A 24,229-nucleotide genomic window follows, 5' to 3' on the forward strand; every position below is an offset into this window, starting at 1 on the left:
GTATTTGAAGCAGAAAGGCAGCATTCGGAACTTGTACACACCTCATCAGTGGTTTCCTCAAATGGAACAATCGTGTGAGAGTTGTAAAGACAATAAAAAATGACAACAGGACGGAGAGGGGGTAAACAAAAACAATGATGCATCAATCGGGACCCGGGTTTAATAGTTTGGATCGTCACTTAGCTGTGTCTCTGTCTGTCTGTGCCGGTAGAGGTGATAGGCCACTGGAGACAGGAGACAGCTTGCAGCTCTCGGTTTCACCTCATTTTCATAATCATAAGGCATTCTGGAGCTGCAGCTGTGCCAATATTGTGCGGTGGGTCACATCAGGGGAAAACATGATTCTATTACTCTGTAAGTGTCCAGGCATAGTCTCCTTCTGGCAGACACAGGATGGGATGGGCCTCTAAAAGGGAGGCTGGAGAATTACAAAAAAATTGGATCAAATTTAGAAATATGGACCCAATTCCATTTCCCTCTTCACTCTGTCTGTACGTTTCAGCATACGGCTACACAGATAACAAACGACTGTCATAAAAAATGTTACAGAAAAAGGAAAAGGAGGGCCCCAAATGCATTGAGGGCAGCAAATGAAACTGGAAGTTAGATATACTGTATATTTGAAATGAATTTTAAATGTAGTCCAAAGATTATATCAAATGTATTATTTTGTGTCCGCCTCCCATACAAAACCGTTCATGGACAGCTGTTGAAGCATTCTGACTGACTTGTCTGCTACCAAAGAGCATTCGCCCTGGTTCGGCCACTCGTCCAACATACGAATCCTAAACCCAGAACCAAATCAAGCAGCTGTCTGCGTGTGAAGTTGTCCTTCAACTCAGCATAACAGTTTCAGCAGCAACACCACTACGTTAATATTTAATCACACATGACCTTGAGGTTAGTCCCATTATGGTCTATTCATTAGATTTGACCGATGTCAAATACAACCCGACACCCCCTTTTCACCACCAAAGCAAACCATAATGAAAGCAAATAGAGAGAATACAGCAAATACTAGGAAAGAATCAACTTTCTTTTTTTCAGTCTCTGTTTTCAGTATTTGCCTTCCTCATGTCTAAAGTGCTTTATGTCTCTACTACTTTGTTCTTTTCAAAATAATCAGGGACATCTAAAAAACGGTATGCCATTTAGGGTAAAATATGACTTTGGAAAATAATTTACTTGTCATGTCATCTAAAGTCACAGGTTGAGTGCTGCACTCAAGCGTTCATAGACAGCACACCATGCACCATTAGTGGTTGGACTACCGTACACCCTGAAAGGCCTTGAATCATCTCTGTAGATATATTTTTCACATTTGGCACCTTTTATCTCACAAAACAGCATATGGAACAGAGGAGCTACATTTGAGTTAATAGACATATAACATCAAACACGTAATCTGTACACACATACGCTATAATACTCTACATAAAAATGTAAAATAAATGTAGTCCTTAAGAGTCTACTGAAGAACCCAATCGTCAATCTAAGTCACGTAATAAAAATATCCCCATCAAAATCCGTCAGTTTAAGCTAGAGATGTCCGTTTTTGTTTTGCATGGACCGCTTCTCAATCCACCGCATCCGCGTATTTGTCGAAGGCGGCTGAGCTACAGCGGTGCTTGTCAGACCACGAGACCCGAAAATGTGTTCTTCTCACAAAAACATCTGTAGCGTCCGGACTGTTTGGCCTACAAACTGTTGACCACTCTACAGTATGGAAAGGGGAGACTCTCACGAACACAATTGTGTTTTTCTCTACGACTCGTCTGAAATCAGTAAAGTTTATGTGCCAACTTCTGTCTGGAGGTAAAGCACAGTAATAAGCTTCGTACAACTAACCAATAACCTAGATACGTAGGACCATATCACACAGTGCTGGCAATACCCTCTGCAAAGACAGACAGCACAAGAAAGATGTTTCCAATATAGCAACAAATTGGAAATAGAGTAGGGAAGAATACTGAAGTTTATACCTGGGCTATCAACACATTGATTCATTTCAGCTGGACTGACATGGCAGGGCACAGCTTTACAGACTCCTGGGGGACTTAGAGAACATGTATGCAGAAAATTGGAAATCAATACAGGTTTCTCACTAGCAAAAGCAGCGCTATTTTAGCTACAGGAGTGAGGGCATGCCAGTAGAGTTCCTAGAGTTATGTTCGTCCGTATTGGCGCCATGACGATATGGCCAGGGCGATGCCTCTCTATTCACACGTAAAATAGTACTACGGTGTCACAGGCTACTTGGATGCTCCAAATGCAGTACAAACATATGTGTTTTGTCTGGCAACATGCCATGCTATGTAGAAAAGGAAATTCAGGGTTTAATTAAAATATCCTTTTTGGAGCTCCCTCAAGGAAAACAGGCAAGAAGTTGAAGCAACCATCGCCAAGCAAATAGACGTTCTGATAAGGTGACTTCTGTAAATAGACTGAGATCTTTTCTGGAAGACTGGCATCTGTGCCACCTGGGTTAGGAAGGTACCGGGCCAGTTTTGGTGTAGGCCTTTGTGTTCCCCTCAGGGTGAAAATCTTTCAGTTTGAGGCCCTGTCAGAATGGGATGTCTAGTGCATACTAAACACACCCTGTCATTCTGAGTGAAAACTCCAAAGGACAAAGAGCGAAATAAAAATGTCAAGCTGGAGGGTCACAGAAAACATGACAGCAAATACTCTCTTTAGCACAGGGCTTCACTCTCACATGATGATTAATAAATGGGTTCTTTGACCCCTCAGAAACATTTGGATATTCAGACAGGATGACATTTTACTATCCTGCACATTATCATGACATAGATCGATGACATTAAATCTCTGTTGAAATGCTTCGGTATCAACGTGGTATTCTAACATCACTTCATTGTCCTTAAAGGGTGCATTTCTGGCAACAACTTCAATCAAGAACATTCGAAAGGCCTTGTAACAACAGTTAATGTAATGATGTCTGCTGTGTGCACCGCTTTTCTCAACTATACCAGCTATCAGACAGCCTCAAAAATGTAATCCACTGCTATACAAAAACTAATTGTTTGTTTTATCACATCAGACTGGTTTGTTTCTACCCCCTTGCTAATAAGAGTATGACTTATCCCACTGCGGTCTGCAGGATGTCAGTTTAGCTTTTATTTTCCTGAGCACAGCCTGGCTGATAAACAGTGGTGATTTGGTGAGTGTTTGACAGTTTGCTTATTTCCCTTCTGCTCAGAGGGCTCTCATCAGCTAATTTCAACATGGCAGGCAGTGGAAGTTAAACTAAGTGTTTGGGGAAATGTCATTTTTAATTAAATCCCAGGTCCTTTCAGATAAGCAGTTAGGCATTAATTTCACCTAGGGCGTGAAGTTGTATAGAGCCAGAGTAGCATGACGTATGTCTATCAAGACTAATGATATGCATAAACTCTGTACACCCCCTCCCTCTGGTATGACAAAGAACTCCTAATGATATGTCTGTCATGTTTCTAAAAACATTCTGACAGTGTATTACGCATATCATAAGTTATGAATAGCATACATGCCAATAGATAAAATATATACACTCCTCATACTTATTTATTTAAACTTTTAATTTGGCTCTATATTCCAGCATTTGGGATTTGAGATCAAATGTTGTATATAAGGCAACAGTACAGAACCTTTTGAAGGTATTTTCATACATACCTGTTTCCCCGTTTAGAAATGAATGCACTTTATGTACGGTGCCTAGAGAAATTATCCACACCCCTTGACATTTTCCACATTTCTATGTGTTACAGCCTAAATTTTAAATGGTTTACATTTAGATTTTTTGTCACTAGCCTACACAAAAAAACACAAAGTCAAAGTGAAATTATATCTTAGATTTTCTTACAAACTAATAAAAAAACAAATATCTTGAGTCAATAAGTATTCAAACCCGTTCATATGACAAGCCTAAAAAGGTTCAGGAGTAAAAATGTGCTTAACAAGTCAAATAATGTGTTGCATAGACTCACTTTGTGTGTAATAACAGTGTTTAGCAGGATTTCCTATGACTGTAGCCCACACAAAATAATTTCCAAGGTCCCTTGGTCAAGCAGTAAATTTCAGACACAGTTTCAACCACAATAACTAGGGAGGTTTTACAATGCCTTACAATGAAGGGCACTTATCGGTAGATTAAAGGGGGGGGAAATCACACATTGAATATCCTATTGAGCATGGTGAATTACACTTTGGATGGTTTATCAACACTCAGTCACTACAAAGATACAGGTAATCCTGTTGCGCTGGGTGGAACAGGGGAACCAAGAGCAGACTCCAACAAGGAGACTGGGATGAAGTAACCAAGGTATTTATTGAACCCCAGGGGGAGATGGAGTGCAGGTCAGGGGAAGATCGGGCAGGTTGCTGGAAACCAGGAGTGGAGGCTGAAGCGAGAGGGGTTGAGACAGGGTAAGCAGGTCTGGAGGGAAATCCAAGAGGGTAGTAGAGTGGGGAATCCAGGACAGAGGAGCAGGATGACGAGACGTGGCACAGGAGACAGGGACCAGAGACAGAGTGGACAGAACTGTAGTGGAGAGGAAAACAGCATCAGGCAAGGAAAACAGGCATAGCAGGATCTGAACAAATGGCTAGACCATGGACAGAGATTACAATCCGGCAGCGTGGAAGTGGCAGGGCTGAGTATTTGTAGGGGTCTTGATTATGGAACAGGTTGCAGCTGGTGGGGATCTGCTCTGACTCCAGCACACCTGTCTCCGCCCACACAATCAATCACACACACACACAGAGAGAGGGAGAGGGAGAGAGTACTGGGGGAGCGGCAGGTCAATGAACTAAAATAAAACTGCAAAGAATATAGCAAAGAAACAAACTATATTTCCTGAATACAAAGTGTTCTGTTTGGTGCAAATCCAACACAACAAATCACTGAGTACCGCTCTTCATATTTTCAAGCATGGTGGTGGCTGCCTTATGTTATGGGTTGCATGTCATTGGCAAGGACTATAGAGTTTTTTTTAGAACAAAAAGAAACAGAATAGAGCTAAGCACAGGCAAAATCCAACTGACACTGGGAGACAAATTCACCTTTCAGAAGGGCAATAACCTAAAACGCAAGGACGGGAGTTTATTACCAATATGACATTGAATGTTCCTGAGTGGTCTAGTTACAGTTTTGACTTAAATCGGCTAGAAAATCTATGGCAAGACTTGAAAATGTCTGTCTAGCAATGATCAACAACCAACTTAACAGAGACTGAATAATTTTTTAAGTATAACTTGCAAATATTGTACAAACCAGGTGTGCAAATCTCTTGGAGACTTACCCAGGAAGACTCACAGGTGTAATGGCTGCCAATGGTGATTCTAACATGTATTGACTCAGGGGGTTTAATACTTTTTATTTTTTTTATTTTACCTTTATTTAAGTACGCAAGTCAGGTAAGAACAAATTCTAATTTACATTTTAACATGGACCACGCTGGGTCAACTGTGCTCCACCCTATGGGACTCCCAATCACGGCTGGATGTGATACAGCCTGGATTCGAATCAGGGACTGTAGTGACACCTCTTGCACTGAGAGCAGTGCCTTAGACCACTGTACTACTCGGAGATATTAGTGTTTAATTTTTCATACATTTTGTACAAATGTTAGAATTTTCTTCTAATTTGACATTACAGAGTATATTGTGTAGATCGTTGACACAAAAACGTAAATTAAACCATTTTAATCCCACTTTGTAACACAACAAAATGTGGGTGTGAATACTTTCTGAAGGCACTGTATCCATTTGAAGGTGTCATAAGTATTTTGTCAAATTCACTTACACTACCAGTCAAAAGTTTTAGAACGCATCAAGGGTTTTTCTTTATTTTTACTATTTTCTACATTGTATAATAATAGTAAAGACACATATGGAATCATGTAGTAACCAAAAAAGTGTTAAACAAAACAAAATATATTGTATATTTGAGATTCTTCAAAAAGCCACCCTTCGCCTTGATGACAGCTCTGCACACTCTTGACATTCTCTCAACCAGTGTCATGAGGTAGTCACCTGGAATGCATTTCAATTAACAGGTGTGCCTTGTTAAAAGTTCATTTGTGGAATTAATTTCCTTCTTAATGCATTTGAGCCAATCACTTGTGTTGTGACAAGGTAGGGGGGTATACAGAAGATAGCCCTATTTGGTAAAAGACCAAGTCCATATTATAGCAAGAAAAGCTCAAATAAGCAAAGAGAAACGACAGTCCACCATTACTTTAAGAGATGAAGGTCAGTCATTAGAGTTACCAGCATCAGAACATTTCAATAACTTTGAAAGTTTCTTCATGGTGAAATTGTGCAGTACTAAAGGACAAAAACCATCAAGTACTGTGATGAAACTGGCTTTGAGAGACTCATTATCTCTGGACCCCACTGTAAAGCACAGGAATGGAAGACCCAGAGTTACCCATCTGCTGCAGAAGATAAGTTCATTTTAGAGTTACCAGCATCAGAATGGTTTGCATGACGGAAAAAAAGCAGCCAACAATTGTGCAGCATATGTGTGAACTCCTTCAAGACTGTTGGAATAGCATTCCAGGTGAAGCTGGTTGAGAGAATGCCAAGAGTGTGCAAAGCTGTCATCTAGACAATGGGTGGCTATTTGAAGAATCTCAAATATAAAGTATATTTTGATTTGTTTAATAATTTTTTTGGTTACTATATGATTCCATATGTGTTATTTCATAGTTATTTCTAATGTAGAAAATAGCAAAAATAAAGAGGTAGCTAGATACATAAAGTGCATTCATTTATAAATGGTACAACAGATAGCCTATAGGAAAACACCCTCAAATAATAGCCAACAAGGCCAAGGCAAGCTTATGTCTGTTGTATTGAACATTCCGTTTGCCAAATGATGAAGACTTCTTAATGGTAATGCATCAATTTAAAGCCACTATTAAATACAAATCGGTTGTACCACTATCTCTTAAAATGCTATCGTCTTTAATAAACACACAAAAGCATGACGCTGCATGAAACGAAACACGTTTTTTGTTCGACTATTTCCGCCTTATTCGACTATTTCCGCCACGGTCTCCAGTCCCTCCATTTTGTTTTCTGTTGTTGGCAAGAGAACATTTCAGAAAACTGAGTTGTTTAGAAGGATTTTCTGGCAATGGACGGGTATGTATAATCGGCCTTCTACGAAGCTTGTGTTTTTCTAGAATGAATGCTTCATGCGCGGCAATATATCGTTGATTAAAAGTAAGGTAGCTAACGTCAGATTCTAGCTAGGTTTTTTTTTTTTTTAGCTAGCTAGCGTTACCTTAGCTTGGTTAGCTACTAGTAGCTGCTAACTAACTCCTGGCTGATCCATGTCAGTGAACTGGGAGAGACCGATGGCAAGTTAGCGTTACCTATTTAGCTAACGGTAGCTACGTAAACAAAGTATATTTTGTTTCCGAAACTGTTTAGTAGCCTGCTAACTTACGTTAGGTAGTACATAGCTGAATAATGCATTGCACAGTCCAACGTTAGCTACCTAGCTCTGGATAGTATTCCATGCGAGGGTGTGTCGTCCTCGCTTGTGCGTTGATCATTCATTGAATCCTTTGTTGATCGGAAATCTAGCTAACTAGCTAACGTTAGCTAGCTATCAACTCAAAGTAGAAGTCGTCAACACCGTTTAACGTTACCTAAAAATAAATCCTGGTTAACTTGAATTGCCATGCATGTTTCCCCTTTTATATGTGGTCAGATAATCAACGTGTATATATGTTATAACTATGTGCTTGTGGAAAGAAACGTTTGGTTTTCTTTTTGTAGGTAGCCATGGCACTAGCCAGCTAAGTTGCGCATCTTACCATGGGTAACGTTAGCTATCTGGCTAGCGTTAGCTAACTTCCTATGCAAGCTCGAATCTACTTACTAACGCTAGCTTGTTGGGTGACTGTGCTGCACATAAAGTATCTGCTAATAACGTTACTGTTACTAGGTGACATTAGCTGGCTAGCTACCGTCTCCATCCCGCGAGTTAACTAACTAGCCAATTGAACTGTAGCTGGCTAGATAAGCAGCATGCTCTGTATTGTGGAAAGATTATGCTTAGCTAATCAGTATGTTCCCTCTCTTTTTCAGTATTGGAGATGTTGCAGTTGGCGTAAAGGTAAGCCTCAGTCCAGTGCCCTCTCTGGCAAAGGTTATAGATGCTTGGAAACATCTAAAATTCTCGCTCATTTACTATGGCAATGCAAAACTCCTTTTTCTTGACCAGCTTAGTTGTTGCATTATGCTAACTACATCCCGATTAACACCTTGGTCAAGGTTTGCCTCCATCCAGTTTTAGACCCCTATGTTACACTTTGTGGGCAGATGCCTTACACGGGGGACACAACTCAAATTTGCAACCCGGCCATTTACTACAATTAATACAAACTAAAGTGCTTTGTGTACATGGCACAGCTTTTCAAGTCAGAATCTGCACACAGAATTCTAAATGTAGCCTCCTACTGTTGAGAGAGCATGTGGTATTGGATGAGGCTACATTTGGAAGAAAGATGAGGCTACATTTCAAATTGTAATTTCTAGCTTTTATGATATTAGAACAACCGTAATTAGATTGGACATAAGTTGGTCCTTTCTGTTTAGCAAGAAATGTGTTATTTTATAAATGCATCCTGATCCTGTACCCTCCTAACCCAGTTTGTCCAACAACCGCAGTTCTGTTTGGTGCAAAACTAAGTTAACTCTTCTGCTAATGGAATGACTCTTAAAAACAAACAGTCCTTTGATAGTATTATTGGGCTTTGCCTCTGTGTTTTTCATCAATATTTAATGTCCAAAAGAAACTTTGCTTTGAGAAACATTCCCAGCCCTGGTGTGAGTTAGGTCTAGTTGTCACATTTTAAGTCAAAGACAACTTTATTATCTGGAATGTATTTGTGGACTCTGGCCCTACGGGAGCACTCCATATCTAATTTATCACATCTATAAAACATGTTGGCGATAAAGAACATTTCGTTCAAATTCACTCGCAGACAAAAGAGAAAAAGACTAAGACCCGGGCCTATTCTATAGTTGGGTCTGTAATGGCTCCAGGCCTCGCTGTCCCATCTGTCAGTTTTAGCGGTGCTCAGAGTACGTCAGCCAGCAACTGCAGCCCAGCGGACAGAGGACAGCTCCGAGCCTTCAGGGAGCGCTGGGGAGCTCCAGATGAAATGACATGTCTGATATCTTGAGACTCCATGAGATTAAACCGACCGACACTAGAAAAAAAAACTAAATGAGGGGCGACTCTTGGTGTTATGTCCTCCCCCCATTTCCTCAAACTGTCCAGGGAGAGACCTATTTCATTGTGGTCTTTCAGGGGCTCTGCTCACTGCAAATGGAAGGTGTCTCTTCTTGGAGAGCCATGCCTTTATTTCACTTTCACTCTTTCTCGCTCTTTGTTTCCTTTCTTTCTTTCCCCAGAGAGGATCAGATGAGCTGCTGTCAAGCAGTCTCTACAACAGTGGCTCTGACATGAGCAGTATCAGTGGTAAGTTAGTGTGGGCCTAATTTTTCTTTTTCCTCTTTGCCAGCCCTCTCTTAATGGAATTTGCATACGTCATTTGATCGGTGTCCACCGGCATTAAAAGAAATGAAAGGATTAATGAATGTTTGAAAGTTGAACGGCTGTATTAGTGGATGTCTTCCTCACGGGAGGTGTTTCAGTATCTGATAAACCTAGTGCGCCTCTGTAGGTGGGCACACACATGCTTGCATGTGATTGGAATAGAGATGCTGCCTGCTGTGCATTTCAATAGGCTATATCTCTTCAGAGCATTACTGTAATGCCTTAAAGAGAAAATATAGTAGCCTGAGAAAGCTACTGTATTGCTCTCTTTGTTTTTAATTTTCTTTTCCACAGGTCCAAATCCATATCTTGAAATCCTAAACATCAAGTCAAATTTTGTCACATGCGATACAACAGGTAGACCTTAACGTGAAATGCTTACTTTACAAGCCATTAACCAGCAATGCAGTTCAAGAAATGGAGTTAATTAAAACGTTTTTTTAAATCACATCAAAAACTATCAAGAAAATTACATAATAACAGGCAGTACCGGGGGTACTGGTATCAGGGGGTACTGGTACAGAGTCAATTTGCGGGGGTACAGGTTAGTCGAGGTAATTTGTAAAGTGACTAGGCATAGATAATAAACAGCGAGTAGCAGTAGTGTGACGGGGGGGTCGTCAATGTAAATACTTTGTTTGGCCATGTTATTTATTGTTCAGCAGTCTTATGGCTTGGGGGTAGAAGCTGTTAGGGGGCCTTTTGGTCCTAGACTTGGTGTTCCAGTACCGCTTCCCGTGTGGTAGCATAGGGAACCGTGTATGACTTGGGTGACTGGAGTCTTTGACAATTTTTTGGGCCTTCCTCTGACACCGCCTAGTGTATATAGGTCCTGGATGTCAGGAAGCGTGGCCCCAGGGAAGCACTGTGCTGTACGCACAGCCCTCTGTAGCGCCTTGCGGTCAGATGCCGAGCAGTTGCCATACCAGGCGGTGATGCAACCGGTCAGGATGCTCTCGACAGTGCCGCTGTAGAACTTTTTGAGTATCTGGGGACACATGCCCAATCATTTAAGTCTGCTGAGGGTGAAAAGGTGTTGGTGTGCCCCCTTCACGGCTGTCTTGGTGTGTTTGGACCATCATAGTTCGTTGGTGGTGTGGACACCAAGGAACTTGAAACTCTCAATCTGTTCCTCTTCAGCCCGGTCCATGTCAATGGGGGCCTGTTCGGCCCACCTTTTCCCATGGTCCACGGTCAGCTCCTTTGTCTTGCTCACATTGAGGGAGAGGTTGTTGTCCTGGCACCACACTACCAGGTCTCTGACCTCCCTATAGGCTGTCTCATAGTTGTCGGTCATCAGGCCTATCACTGTTGTGTTGTCAGCAAACTTAATGATGGTGTTTGAGTCTTGGCCACGCAGTTGTTGGTAAACAGGGAGTACATGAGAGGACTAAGCACGCATCCCTGAGGGGTCCCAGTGTTGAGGATCAGCGTGGCATGCGTGTTGCCTACCCTTACCACCCGGGGACAGCCTGCCAGGAAGTCCAGGATTCAGTTGCAGAGGGGGGTGTTTAGTCCCAGGGTTCTTAGCTTAGTGATGAGCTTTATGGGCTCTGTGGTGTTGATGCAGAAACGCTGAGTCAATGAACAGCATTCTCACATGGGTATTCCTTTTGTCCAGGTGGGAAAGGCAGTGTCGAGTGCGATTGAAATTGAGTCATCTGTAGATCTGTTGGGGCGGTATTTGAATTGGAGTGCGTCTAGGGTTTCCATTATGATGGTGTTGATGTGAGCCATGACTACCGACATGAGTGCTTCAGGCGGTAATCATTTAGGCAGGTTACCCTCGCTTTCTTAGGCCCAGGGTTTATGGTGGTCTGTCTGTAATACCTGAAAATGTCAGTGAAGACACTTGCCAGTTGGGCCGCGCATGCTTTGAGTATACGTCCTGGTAATCGGTCTGGCCCTGCGGCTTTGTGAACGTTGACCAGTTTAAAGGGCTTGCTCACATCGAATATGGGGAGCGTGATCACACAGCCGCCCGGAACAGCTGGTGCTCTCGTGCATGCTTCAGTGTTACTTGCCTCCAAGCGAGCATAAAGGGCATTTAGCTCGTCCAGTAGGCTCACGTCACTTGGCAGCTCGCGGCTGGGTTTCTAGTCCGTAATATTTTTCGGGCCCTGCCACATCCGACGAGTGTCAGCCGGTGTAGTAGGATTCAATCTTAGTCCTGTATTGATGCTATGCCTGTTTAATGGTTTGTCTGAGAGCATAGCGGAATCTCGTATAAGCGTCCGGATTAGTGTCCCGCTCCTTGAAAACAGTAGCTCTAGCCTTTGGCTCGGTGTGGATGTTGCCTGTATCCATGGCTTCTGGTTGGGAAATGTACGTACGTCACTGTGGGGACGACAATGTCGTCGAACACTTTTTGATGAAGCTGATGCCTGAGGTGGTATACTCCTCAATACCATTGGACGAATCCCGGAACATATTCCAGTCTGTGCTAGCAAAACATTCCTTTAGTGTCCGCGTCATCTCATCACTTCCATGTTGAGCGAGTCATTGGTACTTCCCGCTTTAGTTTTTTCTTGTAAGCCGGAATCAGGAGGATATAATTATGGTCAGATTTGCCAAATGGAGAGCCTTTACGTATCTGTGTGTGTGGAGTAGTTGTCCAGAGTTGTATATTTTTTCTCCCTTTCCTTTGGTTGCACGTGTGACATGCAGGTAGAAATGAGGTAAAGTGGTGTTGGTGGTATTCTACCTTAGTCGAGCTATACCTCAATACTTTAATATTAGACACGAACCAGCAGTTATTGTCAAATAGACACAGGCCCCTGCCCCTCGTCTTACTAGACGTAGCTGCTCTGTCCTGCCGATGCACAGAGGAGCTAGCCAGCTCTGTGTTATCCGTGTCGTCGTTCAGCCACATCTCTCTGAAACATAAGATATTACTGTTTTTAATGTCTAATTGGTAGTATAGTCTCATTCGTAGTTTGTTTTCCAATGATTGCACGTTGGCCAATAATTTGGACTTGTAGTAGTGGTTTACTTACTCGTCTGCAAATTCTTACAAGGCCCCCCCCAACCTCTGTCTTTTCTTCTATAGTTGCAATAATCACTACAGACCCTGGTTCGATTCCAGGCTATATCACAACCACAATCATTCTGTGCGCCTTAAGTTGTGTTTGTGCGTTCTGGCGGGCAGATGCAGAGCAGAAGACCAATTTACATTGTGACGGATAGACAATAAAAGTCATATTTTATTCTATCTAGATGGTACGTCCAACGGGAGTGACAGTAAAAAACTGAGAGTGGAAGACAGGATGGAGGCTCCTCCTTCTCGTGTGTTGCACATCAGAAAACTGCCCAACGAAACTTCAGAAACGGAGGTCATTGCCCTGGGGTTACCTTTCGGGAAGGTCACCAATATCCTGACTCTGAAGGGAAAAAACCAGGTGAGTGGGCCCAGAACAATTCTGCAGCCATTTTAGATTTTGTTCCCTGCCGTGTCCTGCCAAATGTCTATTTTTCAGTGAGTGGTCAGTGGGAGATATTTGGCTCTTGCCCCTTAGATTCCTTTCTTGTGCAACCTCTTTGTCTGAGTGATTCCTAATTGCCTGTGTTTTAATCCATTGGTATTCCATCTCAAACTTGCCATTAGGATTTGAAAACATGTTTTCATAGTGAATTGTTAAGTTTCCTTGCTTTGTGTCCCTGTATAGTGTCTTACAATACAGAAATGATAAAGTTCCGATTAATTGAATATAACTATAATTTCTGTATCATAACTCCATAGAATGATATTGGGTATCTATCCCAACAGAACTCTAATTTCTCTTTTTGTCCATTGGTCCTCAGGCTTTCTTGGAGCTGGGGACAGAGGAAGCTGCAATTACTATGGTCAACTACTACTCTACTGTGACACCGCATGTTCGTAATGTCCCCGTATTCATCCAGTACTCCAACCACAAAGAACTCAAAACAGATGCCGGAAACCAGCGGGCCCAGGCGGTCCTGCAGGCGGTGTCAGCGGTCCAAGGAGGCGGTACCCCTACGTCGGGTTCAGATCTGGCTCTAACAGCTGCATCCAGCCCTGTGCTCAGAATAATCATCGACAACATGTTCTACCCTGTCACTCTGGATGTGCTGCAGCAGGTACCCTCACAACTTCACATTTTTGTGTCGGAGAGCAGATTTATGAATGCAATATACATTTTCTTGTGGGTATGCTCCATTTTTTTTTTGTACATAGTTGACCCCTACCTCGTCTGCCCTTATCTCGTTGCGGAAATTAGGGAGTTTTTAGTGTTTAAAAAAAAGAAGTAAAAAAACATTTTCATTTTTTTTAATGGTGGTTTAATATGTCTGATAGTCAAACATCAGCTATGTTGTTGATGTATTTTAAACACATTTCCTGTTTTTTCCATCTGTTAGATCTTCTCAAAGTTCGGCACGGTTATGAAGATAATCACATTCACTAAGAACAATCAGTTCCAGGCCCTGCTGCAGTTCAACGACCCATCTACTGCACAACAAGCCAAAATTGTGAGTAGTCCTAGAGATGATAATAAATACATAGGTATGATAAAGCGTTTTTCTAAGAATCACAGAGTAAGAGCGACTGTGATACCTCGTGCAGACCTCTCATAGCACCTCAAGAGTTCATAATTACGTTTTAGTAATTCGGCATGCGCTCTTATCCAGAACGACTTACTTTAGTGAGTGTATACATTTTCGTACTGGTCCCCTGTGGGAATCAAACCCCCAACCCTGGCGTTGCAAGCGCCATACTCCCAACTAGGCCACAAGGGACCGTGAAATTAACTGAGTTGTACAATTTCATTACTCGTTGGTGTATTTGTACACTTCTCTCGCTGTTTCTATTGTGAGAGCACTGCTGAGTAAGGTTTCCACGTGCAAATAAACGTGAAACTTGTTTCCATTGTTACTCAGGCCCTGGATGGTCAGAACATCTACAACTCGTGCTGTACGCTCCGCATCGACTACTCCAAGCTGGTCAACCTGAATGTCAAGTACAACAACGACAAGAGCCGTGACTACACCCGGCCAGAGCTCCCCGCCGGGGATGGACAGCCTGCCATGGACCCCAACATGGCTGCTGCCTTTCAAGGCAAGGACTCCAACTCTCTGCTTGGTAAGATCCCAGGTAGATCCCTCTCTTTTCCTTTCTCTTTCCTCTTAATGTCTTCTTTGGGGCTCTTGGGGTTGGGAGGTGTTGGATGCTCAACACTTGTTTAGGGACTAGCTCTGCTTTCTGTATCTCTGGTGCTGTAGGGTCTATTTGTCTATCTCTGCTCATGTCTGGCAATTTCATCCATCTCCTATGTCTAGTAGGGTGGGGCGGTATCCAGATTTTCTGTATATGCTATTACCGGAATTGCACACAAGGGGTGCTATTTAGATGTATTTAATTTTTAACACAGACTAATTTAGGCAACAGGGATCTTGATCTGGGAGGGGATTAAATGTCTATGCTGTAACGAAGAAGCTTGATCTTGATATTTATCCACTTAGCTAGCAAGTTAGCAAACCAAATGCATAGCTTGAGACCTGAGCTGAATGTCATTTGACACATTTTCTATTTCTTAAAGTTACAATAAAACTAAGTGTATTTAACTAGGCAAGTCAGTCAAGAATAAGAAATTGTTTACTATGACGGCCTACCCCATACCAGGACGACACTGGGCCAATTGTGCGCCGCCCTATGGGACTCCCAATCACGTCCGGATGTGATTCAGCCTGGATTCGAACCAGGGACTGTAGTGACGCCTCTTGCACTGAGATGCAGTGCCTTTAGACCGCTGTGCCACTCGGGAGCCCACAGTGGCATTATAAGCGGTGGTATAGCTAGCATTGTAAATCAAACATTTACATTTTCGAACTGATCACCCATGGGAAATGAACCCGCAACCCTGGCGTTGCAAGCGACATGCTCTACCAACTGAGTTACACATCTGGGACGCCTGTATTTCGAAAATGTACGGAATATTGCCCACTCCTAATGCCCAGTGTCAGGTGGAATCACTCTTGCTGGACTGGCTGTGCCCGTCTGCCAGGGAAAGTACATTTGTTTTACCACAACCAGGGCTCTGGGTGGGTGGGGTTTGCACATCGTAGACCATTCCATTGGTCCTAAAGTGAAATCTCCACCCACACTGGGCCCTGGGTGAGCCAAATGCGCCCTCGGGGTCTTGTTGGGTCTAAGTCCTGATCCCTCTAACCCAGTTATCTCCAAAGGTCGGCCGTGAACTAACAGTAGCTCGCAGCCCACCTATGAGTAGCTTGCCATGCAATTCACATGTTCCCACTGTAAACTGTCATAAACTAATCAGACACCTCAAGCTCCCAGCTACTATCTAATCAACGCAACATTGACTTTATCCCACCATAGTTAGTGTTAGCCACAATTAGCTTAAGCTTTTTAAGCCATCTGTAATATTGCCCGTCCGTGTTGCCCGTCTGTGTGGTGCGTGCGTGAAGCCAGTTGATGTGATAACTGTCTTGTGGGTTGACAGAAATGTTTTCCTCAATTAACCGTTAACTGCAAAGCAGGCTTACCTGGCAGCAGTATATCATGAGTAAGTATATCATTTGTATCCATAATTTTGTTATTTGCAAACTTTGCCATGAAATGGGCAGCGGCAATGCGGAACTATCGCTATGCATGCACGTCGGGACATTCCTCACTCGCTAGATACGTAATTAAAGGACCAGGTGCGCTATTAAAGGGAAATTGCACAAAAAATACAGTACCAGTCAAGTTTGGACACCTACTCAGCATATGTGGGAACTCCTTCGAGGCGTTGGAAAGCTGGTTGAGAGAATGCCACGAGTGTGCAAATGGTGGCTACTTTGAAGAATCTCAAATATAAAATATATTTTGATTTAACACTTTTTTTGGTTACTACATGATTCCATATGTGTTATTTCATAGTTCTGATGTCTTCACTATTATTATACAATGTAGAAAATAGTCAAAATAAAGAAAAACCCTTGAATGAGTATGTTTGTCCAAACTTTTGACTGGTACTGTTGTTTTCTTCCAGACCCTAAGAAAACGTGTCCTGGTGTGATTTAACAGTTGACATGGATGCAGAACATTCAATTTCAAAATAATTTTGAGAGTGAAAAACAAATCTAAGACCAAGACACAACTGAGAACATAATTTGGGAGGATATGAAATATTTATTGAAAAAAATCAGATTTTACAGGGCCCCCTTTTGAGTTGTTTATGAACCATTTTTTTTACCAGCTATATTGACAGAACACGGTGCGCTACTTTCTCTGGCACTCTAAGGACAGTGGGGACCCCTGCTCTAACCTCTGACCTCTCTCCAGGTGCGCTGAGCCCGCTGAATGCTGCGGCGGCGGCGGCTGCTGCTGCAGGGAGGGTGGCTCTGTCTGGTCACTCTGGCTCCAGCGGCGTGCTCCTGGCCTCCAACCTCAATGAAGAGGTCAGTACTGTTCTACCTACCTTCCCATCCAGACATGGACCTAACCCCTCTCACATGCCTAACACACATGCTCTGGTTTCTATTGTCCTCTTTCCCTCTTTCTCTCTCGCTCTCTCTGCCTCTCCATGATGTCCAAGTCTGCCAGTGCAGACTGAGCCCCTCTCGCTCTCTTCAAAGATAGAGGGGGGGGACTCTATTTTTCTCTAAGCTTTCCTCTCTGGCTCATATGAAAGATCATATGATGACTTTGTATTGTCTGAATCACTCTCACTGCTCTTCTCTCCTTTCTCATTTTGCCATACTGAACAAATGTAACCATCTCTTTCCTCTCTGCTCTCCTTTCCTAACTTGATCTCTGTCTGCCTGTCTTGTATGAAATCTCTATGGAGAGGACCTTATATTTCAGATACTATGACTCTGTTATTACTTCCCACACTCTCAACATGTACAGTACCAGTCAAAAGCTTGGGTTTTTCTTTCTTTTTAAAACTATTTTCTACATTGTAGAATAATAGTGAAGACAAACTATGAAATGACACGTATGGAATCATGTAGTAACTAAAGTGTTAAACAAACCACCCTTTGCCTTGATGACAGCTCTGCACACTCGTGGCATTCTCTCAACCAGCTTAATGAGGAATGCTTTTCCAGCAGTATTGGAGTTCCCGCATACGCTGAGCACTTGTTGGCTGCTTTTCCTTCACTCTGTGGTCCAACTCATCTCAAACAATCCAATTGGGATGAGGTCGGGTGATTGTGGAGGCCAGGTCATCTGATGCAGCACTCCATCACTCTCCCCTGTCAAATAGCTCTTACACAGCCTCGAGGTGTGTGTTGGGTCATTGTCCTGTTGAAAAACAAATGATTGTCCCACTAAGCGCAAACCAGATGGAATGTGAATTGCTGCAGAATGCTGTGGTCGCCATGCTGGTTAAGTGTGCCTTGAATTCTAAATAAAGCATCCCCACACCATCACACCACCTCCTCCATGCTTCACGATGGGAACCACATGCGGAGAGCATCCGTTCACATACTCTGCGTCTCCCAAAAACACGGTGGTTAGAACAAAATATCTCAAATTTGGACTCCTCAGACAAAAGGACCGATTTCCACCCATCTAATGTCCATTGCATGTGTTTCTTGGCCCAAGCAAATCTCTTTTTATTGGTGTCCTTTGGTAGTGGTTTCTTTGCAGCAATTCGACCATGAAGGCTTGATTCACTCGCTCCTCCAAACAGTTGATGTTGAGATGTGTCTGTTACTTGAAGTCCTCATGAGAGCCAGTTTCATCATAGTGCTTGATGGTTTTTGCGACTGCACTTTCAAAAGTCTTGAATTTTTTCGATTTGGCTGACCATGTCTTGTGTTTATTTGAGCTGTTCTTGCCATAATATGGACTTTTACCAAACATGGCTATCTTCTCTATACCACCCCTACCTTGTTACAACACAAGTGATTGGCTCAAATGCATTAAGAAGGAAGAAATTCCACAAATTAACTGGCACGCCTGTTAATTGAAATGCTTTCCAGTTGACTACCTCATGACGCTGGTTGAGAGAATGCCAAGGGTGGCTACTTTGAAAAATATTAAATATATTTTGATTTTATTTTAACACTTCTTTTTGGTTTGCTATTATTCTACAATGGAGAACATAGGAAAACCCTTTGAGTTGCTATGTCCAGACTTTTGACTGGTACTGGTCTGTGGGCCCAAACATTATCGTTGAATGCCATAACTCAGGTGGTTTTATGTCTTGTCTCAACATTTGAGTGCATGGTCTTTGGACAAATTGTATTCACTTCATACTCTTTAACACATTTCAGTTAATCTCCTTGGCCCCGTTTTTAAAAAGCTATCTATCTAGATTTTGCCTGTCGGATAGGATTAAATGCATAGAAATAGAACAGACCAATTATTGACTTGAATGGGAACTCCCGTTCTATTTAATCCTATCTGGATAGATACCTTTTTGAAAAACTGGGCCCTGAACTTCAAGCTTTAGCCTACTGCATGTCCTTTGTTTCTTCATTGCGAGGCTATTACTCCTATGATTATGATTTGACATTGAATGTACCTTACCCATGTTTGTCCAGAGGGTGATTACATTTGGCACAATTAATTTGCTTGTTTAGTTCTGACTAAGTACATGAACCGGCCATTTTCTGACCAAACTCCTGCATTTCCAGTGTACTGACCTGTATTTATTTTTGTCCCCCTCCCTCACTTTGTTTTAATATTTGCATTTGCTCCTCCTCCCTCCCACTTCTCTCCCCCCCATCTATTCCCCTTGCTTCATCCATCACTGTAACCCCACTGTTCATGATTGGTGCTTGAACAAAACCAACCTGTTCCCTTGGACCAACCGTATTCCCAAATTAACTGAACCATACTCCATGACCACCTTCACCATTCTACGGGAAACCACCCTCCTCCGTTATGGATGATCTGTCCATCTCCGCTACGCTCTCTACCTCCGCTCCGACTCTTCTACCTCTCTACCTGTCTTCCGCTGCTTGCTCTTCTCTCCTTCTAAAGATGGTTACGCCCCAAAGTCTGTTTACTCTCTTCGGTATGTTATTGTTAGCTCTCTACCGCTCTCTTCTTTTGTTGTTGCTTATTTCTGTTAAGAGACATTTTTATTTCCTTACGCTGTAACTGGTTTGGATTGTAGTTTTTAGGAATAGGTTATTCTGTTACATTGGTTATCTCAATCTCTCGTTTCGGCTATTGAAATTGATCCATCCATAGATTTGTTCAAATGCATGGTAAATTGATTTGGCATGTACTGTAGTTTGATTGGCTAAACATCTCACAGAGCTTGTTAACTTCTCTATTTGAGGGTTTCCTCTGTCTGACCTTTACAGACACACGCCTCCATTTAATTCTGATGAATGATCTCAAGCCTACTGTCTCTATCTAGCCTCTTTCTCTCTCTGTCTTGCCTTAACCTTCCCTCCATCTCCAGCGCTAACTGTTTTCCTCACTGTCTCCTCTTCCTCCTCGCCCTCCTCTCGTCTGCTCATGGCTTTAACACAGGGGTCTATGGGGACACCCAGAGGGTGAAGATTCTTTACAATAAGAAGGACAGTGCTCTGATACAGATGGCCGATGCCAGTCAGGCCCAGCTAGGTAAGATTTTCCTCCATTTCCCCAACTGTCAACTCCCATGTTAACCGGCTGACTTAAAAGGATTTTAAATATTATTCCGTTTCCCATGTTCTCAAGTGGCAAATAAGAATATTTGTTTTATTTTCTTGATGTAACCTGGATAAATAAATGTTAAATGAACTAAAATTGGATATGATAAACATCCTCACATGGGCATTTGTTTTCGGGAACATTACAGCTGGATAAAACAAACACTTAATACACTTAATACAAATCCAATCTGCTTCCAGCGATGAGTCACCTGAACGGTCAGAAGATGTATGGGAAGGTCATCAGGGTGGCTCTGTCCAAGCACACCTCAGTGCAGCTGCCCAGGGATGGACTGGATGACCAGGGCCTTACCAAGGACTTCACCAACTCCCCCCTGCACCGCTTCAAGAAGCCCGGCTCCAAGAACTTTCAGAACATCTTCCCTCCCTCCACCACCCTTCACCTCTCCAACATCCCGTAAGTCTATGTCATGGCCCCTAGACTAGACACTCAGCAGATCCTGTGTCTGTCAGTGTAGCCCCCGATCCAAGGTCAGTTTTGCAGTTTCTCACTCAACGGTATTTTGGGAGGGTAATCTGATCCCAGGTCTGTGCTAACTAAGGGCAACGTCTATACCTGGAAATAAAGTAAAGGGAACCCTATGGTCTGGGTTGGCTGTCTTTTGTTGGAATGCTGAGTTCACTTGTTTCGACAGAACGGACGTAACTGAAGAAGACCTGAGACTACTGTTCTCCAATGCCGGGGGCACTGTGAACGCATTCAAGTTTTTCCAGTAAGTTTTTTTTTTTTTTTTTTCTTTACCGCTATAATAATGTAACTGCGCTACAGTTCTTGATTTGGTTGTGAATTAATTTGTTTAGCTCTGTGGCTAGCTCCAGGGTGCTACACTGACTGACCCTGTGTAACTCAAATATGTGCATGTTTGTGTGGGCTTTTTGAGATCAGAGAATAATATAAATTCTGATGTAACAGTGGGACAAATAAACCATCTTGTCTTCTTCCCAGGGATCACAAAATGGCGCTGCTCCAGATGTCGACGGTGGAAGAGGCCATCCAGGGTCTGATCGACCTCCACAACTACAACATGGGTGACAACCACCACCTGAGAGTGTCCTTCTCCAAATCCTCCATCTAAACCAGCATAATGATCCTCCACAATATCCATCGCTTTCTGTTTCCAAATGGCCTTTGGCTGCCGTTCGTTTATCCGGTTCACTCTTTCCAGACGGGGGGACCACATTTTGACCTCATTGTAGTTCTTTCTATTTTTGTCTTTCTACGTGTTATCAGTCATTCCTTCAGAGAACCAGAAACTAAAATGTGTATTAAAAACAAGTTGTTGTACTTGTGTGTTTTACCCCCTTCACCTGACCCCTGTGTAAGTCCTATATTCCATTTGTATGATAGGCAAACCATTTTCTTTTTCCATCTTCTTATGAAGGGTGGATGAATGGACTTTGGTGTCTCTTTATGATTAGTTATATAAGATGTGCCTTACCTGACAATATCAACTCTTTTTACATTTAAATATTTACACGAATCCCTGCAGTCAGATTTTGAGGCACATTAATTTTGATGTGTAAAGATCAGTTCAAAACACGATTTCTGTTCTCCCATGTGACTGTGCAGTTTCACCTGCTGCCACCCAAAAAACTTCCCCTTTTTTGTTGTAGGTGTTGAGTTTGTGCCCGATTTTTATTTTGTTAAAGTCACTATAGTTATGGAGTGGGGAACCATATGAGATTGAAGTTGAATCAGACTTTTTACATTGGTGTTTTTTGTGCTAACTTGGACCACCATGCTTGAGTTTCCATCTTTATGATCATTTTAACTGTTTTTGTTTCCACAGGTCATCCATTTACTAAAATAGTCAATGTTGCTGTTCTTTAGGTGTTAGGTTTTTTTGGGGGGGGGGGTGTACATGGGTAGAAGTTGAGTGGTTTCCTAAGCATGTACTGCCTGGTCTAGTTATTGGAATTAAAAGTTGGTAGTACTTTTATTCATTTGAACTGTACTTCATAACTGTCATTGTCCTACAGGTGATGAAACAAATGTCATGGTGATTATTATGAAGTACAGTTCAAATAAAGTGTTACGAAATCTGCTGTTGCATGCGTTAGAGTATCTGTAGTGACGTCAACGTGTTGCAGTTTACTGATGAAGGTTGGGACCAAAGTGTATGTGCCTTTTTGTTTTTAGTTTTAATTTACATCTCATCGCCAAGGAAAGGAACAATATTTTAGTGAACCGCTGATATATTTTGTATGTCTGAACAAATAAGATACAGGACCTGATTCAGAATCAACAACCATTCCTTCTATGGTTATTTTAAGCTGATCTACATGTAATACCCACAATAGTTTGAAGAATCCCACAACCTCAACTTACTAGAAAACAAGATTGTTTTTCAAGTCATGTATATTTTCTATCAGTTACATTTTTACAGCTCTAGAAATGTAACATTCAGATATAGTTTGGAAGCGGCACAATTAAAATAATTTTCTAACAAATTGGGATATTTGGTCTGACTTAGTTATGTTATCACTTTTTATCTTCTCTCTTGTGTGTACTTTGCTTTACTTGTGTAGCATGCTCAATAAACTCTTCTGTAGCTCTGTATACACCTCTTCTGTCTCTGTCTACAGCTTGCTCATCTTTCTTCTCCGGTCTCACCTCACTAGGTTTCTGATATCAGGTATATTCTGTCCCAGGGTGGGAAAGGAAAGGCACCAAAACAAATGGGGATACTAAAGCTCAAAATAGGCCTAATTCAATTATCTGAACAAAATAAATGAACAATTTGAAGTTTGCTTCTGGCAGATTAAACCCCCTGGTTATGAACTTGCTCGGTCTCTTCCTGTAGATCGAATACACTAACCAGTCTCTGGGACACACACTTTTTAAAATCCATATATAGTCTTCTTTCTGCTCTATAAGGGCATCTGTCACTAAATTCTCATAACCACTGGAATCCGCTGCATATCGCACTAATCCAATGCCACCATTTTATCTAGACCAACTAACATACTGTGTGTGGGTATACTGTGTCAGTTACTACCATCTCTGGAGTAATCTGGGTAATATTCCATTCTGAGGCCATAGGGGGGGAAAGCATGTCTAACATCCATTGACCAATAACTCATGTTTCTGGTCATGAAATGTTTTAATGTCTAGTCTATGGCAGTCTGTTTATTATAGTCTCAACGCATTTCTGTACTTGACCAGTGGCTGCTGTATTTGCAGTGCCGTTATTGAGTCAGTTCATCGGCATGGGCTGTACAATGATGGACGCCCTGTCTGTGACTGTCTGATGAAGACGATTCTCCAGCCCCGCTCTGGAGTTGAAACGCGGGGCCGGTGTGATTCATCATGGCCTAGTCCTAGATTGAGTACCACCATACCGGTACTCCCAGTCCACGCTGCTCTTATTTTGCACACTTAAATGAAAGCGCTTGTGTTCTCCATCTACCTTTATAAACACAAAATACATGATAAATCAGCGAGCGGACGACCCAGACCGAATCAATAGCTCGTCTAGCCCCAATGCATCACGAGACATCTGTATCCACTCTCCATCACCCAGTCAACAAGATGGGAGCTGTTCTATTTTTCCCCCCCACTGAGCAGTGTGGCTAAGAAGTACTTGTTGGAGTTGAATATAGTGTTACTCTGTCCTGTGCAAGTTCAATTATGTCAAAATGTTTCTGTTGTCAGTAAAGCTCAAATTTTTGTAATTTTGTAATATTTTATACCTCAACCATTTAGTAATCCAAAGTTTGTGGGTTCAAGTCGCACCGGGGACAATTGTAGAATGTTAGATAACCCTTTTCCTAACCTTATCCTACCACTCCTAACCTTTCTCGTTTAGTTCTAACATTTTAGTAAATTCTCTGTAACCTTTGTCGTTAGTTCTCCTACCCTTTTACATAGATTCTTCTAACCTTTGTGGTCAGTTCTCCTAACCAGCAACATGGAACAAGCAGCCTGGTCTCAGAGAAAGACGTATAACCCTAACCCTGATGTCCTCGAAGACGTATGATAAATAACATTATCCAATTCATATGATATTGTAC

The 24,229-nt window shown here is 42.3% G+C and overlaps 1 protein-coding gene across 2 annotated transcripts; it reads left to right on the top strand.

Moving 5' to 3' along the window:
* Positions 1 to 7,027: 7,027 nt before the first annotated feature.
* On the top strand, positions 7,028 to 22,775 carry ptbp2a (polypyrimidine tract binding protein 2a). 2 transcript variants are annotated; one of them, XM_024374640.2, is made up of 13 exons: positions 7,028 to 7,146; positions 8,101 to 8,128; positions 9,433 to 9,499; positions 12,794 to 12,975; positions 13,379 to 13,675; positions 13,955 to 14,065; positions 14,474 to 14,687; positions 16,881 to 16,996; positions 19,533 to 19,566; positions 20,034 to 20,126; positions 20,396 to 20,612; positions 20,851 to 20,928; positions 21,162 to 22,775. In XM_024374640.2, exons 1-13 carry the CDS (start codon positions 7,139 to 7,141, stop codon positions 21,289 to 21,291), a joined length of 1,575 nt encoding a protein of 524 aa, XP_024230408.1. In that variant the 5' UTR covers positions 7,028 to 7,138; the 3' UTR covers positions 21,292 to 22,775. The 2 variants fall into 2 exon arrangements, with proteins under 2 accessions (XP_024230408.1, XP_024230409.1); XM_024374641.2 differs by having other exon boundaries at positions 14,474 to 14,675.
* The last annotated feature ends 1,454 nt before the right edge of the window (positions 22,776 to 24,229 follow it).

The sequence above is a fragment of the Oncorhynchus tshawytscha genome, linkage group LG16, assembly GCF_018296145.1.
Source record: "Oncorhynchus tshawytscha isolate Ot180627B linkage group LG16, Otsh_v2.0, whole genome shotgun sequence".
Taxonomy (NCBI): domain Eukaryota; kingdom Metazoa; phylum Chordata; class Actinopteri; order Salmoniformes; family Salmonidae; genus Oncorhynchus; species Oncorhynchus tshawytscha.